The 5,287-nt window shown below is 55.2% G+C and overlaps 1 protein-coding gene across 1 annotated transcript in view; it reads left to right on the plus strand.

Annotated features, from left to right (window-relative positions):
* The window catches only part of TEX264 (testis expressed 264), a gene marked incomplete at its 3' end in the record, with an annotated part of 7,007 nt that extends 3,994 nt beyond the window's left edge, over nt 1-3,013 (plus strand). The window contains exon 2 of the mRNA XM_009709187.1: nt 2,792-3,013. Coding sequence (XP_009707489.1) covers nt 2,792-3,013 — 222 coding nt within the window. The remainder of the gene's footprint in view (nt 1-2,791) is intronic.
* Nucleotides 3,014-5,287: the final 2,274 nt, after the last annotated feature.

Below are 5,287 nucleotides of genomic sequence, written 5' to 3' on the forward strand. Positions count from 1 at the left end.
CGTCTGCCGTCGTCATTCCTGGGGCTCCCTGCTGGCTCCTGGCTCTCTGGCATTCACACAAGGATGCTCCCTGATTGCTGCCGAGCACTTGCCAGCAATGTTTTATGTGTTTTAATGGACAAGATTAATATTAATTTGCACTTCTTTTTTTTCCTTTTATTTAATATTTAGCAGCCCAGAGGACTTCTCCCTCCTTCTCTCACCTCTGGCAGGAACAAAAATAACTCCTCAGCAAGGACTGGATGTGGTGGGCGGGTTTGTGCTCAGCTCCAGCCAAGTGCTTCTGCTCACGCTTAACTTGTAGGCATGTGCTAGGGCCTTTTGCCTGCAGTTCACACGTTTGAGTGCTTAGCGACCAGCCTGTGCCCGGGCATGGGACGGCTGAGGCCAAAACACTCTCTGAATGCAGGAATGGGTTTTGGTCCCATTGACAAAGCTTCTGAATAAGTTAAAAATTTCCAAAACTTCTGTTGGAGTGCTTGGGGGAACAGAGGCTTTGGTCAGCACTTGCCCACCCCAGAAGGACAAACTTGTTAGGGAAAGGCTGGTTTTAACTGGAGTATTTCCTTCCTTCCCTTGAGACGGGCTTTGCCAGTCAGGGGAAGAGACAAATCTGCCTTGCCACTGCCCTTGAGAAAATGCCTGTGGGTCTGCACGCTGTGAAAAAGAAAGTGAAAAGGAGAAGGGAGGAAACAAACATACCTGGCCCAGGTGGTGCTGCCTGCTCCAGCAGCTTGCGTCCTTCCATCAGTTGCTCTGGGGCCAGAGGTGAACTGTCTTTGCTCAGGAAGTAAATGGAGATTTCGTGTTTAAAAGAATTTTATCTAGATTTCCCTTATCTGCTTCCTTCATCTGGGCCTTTCTCCATGGATGCCTTTTACTGCTGCCTCTTGCTGTCTTTGAGGTGGATCTGCTTCTCCTTCCCTGCCCCAAAGCAGCGATGCTTGGCACAGCCCTGTCTGCAGCTCTCTCTTGCAGCACAGGATGGCAAGAGCGAGCCATCAGGAGTGCCAGTCCCCAGCCTGATGGCTGCTGCTGCTGCTTCTGACAGTCTGTTTTCTTCCTTCTTATTTATCTCTGCTTGTGTTTTCCCTCCGGGATGGTCCTGTAGTGCAACATGAAAGGGTGTTTAAGGGAAAGGGAGGGCAGGGAGTGCCATGTGGAGGAGTGCAGGAGGAGATGTTGCTGAGCTTTAGCACAGGCAAAGTTAGGGATGAGATTGGGGAGCGCAGAGTGGAGATCGCCTTGGGGGGCACATGGAGATGGGAAGTGGTAACACACTGGCCTTGTGTGCACCCTCTTTCTGCCTCCCATCATCCCTGCGAGAGCCTTGCGGTGCCAATGTCTGCAGGCTGTCTGTCTGTCTTGCTGCTGCCGTCAGGTGTCCTGGTGGGTCCTGGTGAATTTTGCCACCTTGTGTGGCGGGAGTTTGGAGACTTTGGTTCTCCTGCCCTCGCCAGAAGAGGCTGGCAGAAGGTGGCCAGGCTCGTGCATCTGCTGGTTGCTGGCTGCCACATCGTTTCGTTATCCAGCAGGCTTGAGAGCAGGTGGCAGGGAAGCACGAACACTCATATGATGCTCCCTGTACCCCCTATTCTTCCTGGACTCCTTATTTAGGCTGGTGTGCCCTGGGGTAAGGAGCCTTGTCTCTGTCTGCTGGCTCCTTTTTCAAGCATCTCTTTGGGGGGCAGAAAGGACAGCAGCTCTGCTGGGGACAAAGGCTGGGGTTAAAGGAGGGAGCTGGGCTCTGATCTCAGCAGTAGGAAGACACGTTGTGCCCTTAGGTGGTATTTGGGGAGAGCTGCTGGGCTCTCCTGCCCCCTACCGTGTTCCTGCCTGGTGATATGGGTAAACGTGAACTCAAGTGGTGGGATTTTGTTAAAAACCAGAAATGAAAGCTGCGACCTGGGTCAGCTTTGGCGTGGAGGTTGCTGGAGTCCTGTGGGCTATCACTGCGCTGGGAGCAGAGCCTTGAGCACCCTCCCTTGCTGGGCTGGGAGCCCTGCAGCCTCCTGTCTTTAACAGGAGGCATCCCCAAATCTGGAAAGAGAGTATGTTTTATGTTTTGCATGTTGTTGTGATCCAGGATGGAAGGGGATGTATTTCTCTTTGTGTTCTTACAAACAGCTTGGTGACTACATGCAAGTCTTACATGCTTCAGTTTTCCCACCCCTATAACTGTGCTGGACTGAGTGTGCCCACGTAGGAGGGACCCAGCAGCCTCTGGACTTCTCTCCGGCTTAGTGTCGGTGGCCTGTGCTGGTGGGTTGCGTGTGCAGGTGGCTGCTGGGGGCACATGCCCCTGCAGGGTGACCTCCTTGGGGGTGAGAGACAAGCTGGGCAGGTTGTGGTCACATCTCTTTTTAGCACCTCCTGGAGTTGCAGGGTTGTCCTGCGGATGGGGACGGTGGTGAGCACGTCTCAACAGTTGGGTCTCTGATGAGGGGGTCAGGAGAGACACTTTCTGCAACAGCTGTCACCCAGATTGGGTTTCGGTGGGCAGCCCAGTGGGGTTTAGTTCTCTGCTGCAAGTCCCTCTGCCCTCCAAGGAGGGGAGCAGTACCTTCCCCACTGGGCTGTGAGCTTGGGCTGGCGGAACGTTGACACTTTGAGCCTGGATCAGCCTTGGTTAAGAGCAGACACCTGGTCTGGTGTGCCCGATCATGCTGGGCCATTGCAGTTACCCTGGTTCGTGGTGGTCTCCTGCCTCAATTCTCAGCAGGTTGAGGTTTTGGCTGGTCTTAAGCCTTTCTCTTCTTCTGACACCATTTTGTCTGTCCCCCTTGATCAGGTGCCTCCGGAGAAGTGCCGCTTTGCCATAGGCCGAATCCTGAGCGAGGGAGATGCACAGCCGTCAGAAGAGCAGATCAAGCGGTTCCTGAAGTATGGCTTCAAGATCTTCTCCTTCCCTGCTCCCAGCCACGTGGTCATGGCAACCTTCCCGTTCACTACGCCATTGTCCATCCATCTAGCAGTCAACCGTGTCCACCCAGCCCTTGACATCTACATCAAGGTAAGCGAGTGTGGCATGAAGAGCATCACACGTGTTTGGTGGACTGTCAGAGGCTTCTCTTGCTGGCAGCTGATGGGGCTGCTCTGACGTGTCATCTTTTGATGTCTTCCCTTGGGCGCTGCCATCAAGATCTACTCCTTTTGCAATCTGGCAGGTAGTTCCCCGACAGGGATGTCCTCCCATTCGCTCCATAGGCGCAGAGATGTCTTCTGCTGTTTTGTGTTTACGAGAAGCAGGTTCTCATCTGATGACTTGCTGCTCTTCTCCTTAATGCAGAGATAAAAGCTGATTTTCCCCTGGTGTGTCTTGCTTGTTGTTAGGATCTAGCAGGTATGTGCCCTTCAGCGTAACGCATCATGCCATGAAACTTCTGTTTCAAGTGCCAGCCTCTCCAGTGGGGCAGCTGTCTTCTGCGGGGGTGGGAGGAGTTAGAAACTTTCTGGCCCGTGGGCTTGTGAAGACTTTGTTTCAAGCAATACATTGAAATTTGTGGCCCTTGGCCCTGGCTGGGCAGCCAGGTGCTGTGGGCTGTGTTCGTCCTTGCCCCTGAGCGGAGCAGGTAGCCATCCCTCCTGCTTCTGGTCTTTTTGAAGCCAGCTCTGCTGCCTTGCTCTGACTGTCATACCAGCTGCAGCAAGGGTGTTCCCAAGCAGCACATCTGACAGACGCCTCCAGATCCAGGCTTTCTAGAGAGCAAGGATGATCATGGCCAGCTGAGCAATGGAGGGAAGGGACCGTCCTTCCTGATGGGGGAGGGTGCTGGGGAGGGGCCGGCGCTCAGCCCCTGGCTTATCTGACTGTTGAGTTCTGCCATTTTCGTTCGTGATGAAACGCACTATTTATAAACTTGCTTTTCCTGGCAAAACTCCCAGCCCTGTGGGGGAACCATGCAAATTCCTCCAGCCTGCGCTGTGGCACAGGGTGGCTGCCTGGGTGCCAACCCCAGAACTTCAGCTAGGGGCTCTTTGCCGACCCTCTTGTCTGCCCCAGCCTTAGGGAGCTGTCTGCTGGTACCGGCAGAAGATGCGTTAACGCCGGCAGTAGATTAGACTGCTGCTGCTCGTGTCCCCTGGTGCTGGAGAGCTGGTGGAGAGCAGAACCAGTTCTCTGTTCTCCTCTGCTTGCTCCATCCTCTCTACGTCTCTTCCTGGAGCTCTGCCGGCTGTTTTGTTGCGGGGGGATATTGGGCACTGCTGCCAGCCCTTCGGCGGCCACGTGGGCGTGCTGGGAGGGGGCTGGCGCGGGTGGGAGCATCAGGTTGGCTGCGGGAGTGCTCGGCGATGCGAGGCTGACGCTGCCTTGCTTGGGGAAAGGTCCCAGCAAGCGCATCTGTCACATGAGAGATGGAGTTGTTAGAGCTAAAAAGGGAACCATGGGTTCTTCTGGGAGCACCTGGCAGCATGTAATGGGAGCGGCTGATTTCGAATTAAAATAAGTAACTGAAATTGTATGGAAACGCAGCACCCAGGGCCACGTGCGGAGGGAGGGGACATGTTTTGATCTCTGCCCCAGTCCCAACAGCACGTGTATCAGGGTGCCTGCCTGTGTCCATCCCCAAGTCCTGCAGCAAAGCGTGGTCCCCCTGCCCGCATTAGGCTGACCACTGGGACACAGGCAGGGAGATGATGGGGTTGCCTTGCTGCTGCGGGACAGAGGGGAGTGCGTGCTGCTGATCCCTGCATGCTGCACCATGGGGATGCCCTGGCTTCCTGTAACATGATGTGGGGGACCTTGGAGGCTGTTTGCAGCCGCACCAGCAGCATCCATGCTGCTGCTTCTGCATCCTGGCCTCTTCTCCCTCGGGCTGGACCGCCTGTGGCCCTGGGTCTGTGCTGGCACTTCTCAGGGTGGAGGGATGGGGAGGGAGGGTGGAAACTTTCATGGAAACAGGTGACCTGTGCCCGCTCAGTGGTGGGAATGGGGGTTGCCATGGAGACAGCTTCTCCAAATAGCATCCTTCATCCTACCCCCAGTGCCTGGCTTGACAGAGATTTGCTTTATTTATTTATTTCACGCTGCGCCTACTTTGAGAAGGGCGCTGTTAATGAGAGCCGGGGGTCAGGCCTGCCGAGTGCACGGGTACCCCCACTGCCCTCCCGTCCTCATGGCAGCGGGGAGGAAGGGGGTGAGACGGCAAAAGCCAGGAGGCATGAAAGGGGGCTCAGTGGCAGAGATGAAATGCCAGCTCCTGTGGAGAGAGGGAATTAGTTGAAGTGGAGGGAGGGTGGCATGGCCACCTAGTCATAGGAAGGGAGGTATGGGAGAGCAGGGGAT

This window comes from Cariama cristata, unplaced genomic scaffold (assembly GCF_000690535.1).
Source record: "Cariama cristata isolate BGI_N322 unplaced genomic scaffold, ASM69053v1 scaffold37721, whole genome shotgun sequence".
Classification (NCBI taxonomy): domain Eukaryota; kingdom Metazoa; phylum Chordata; class Aves; order Cariamiformes; family Cariamidae; genus Cariama; species Cariama cristata.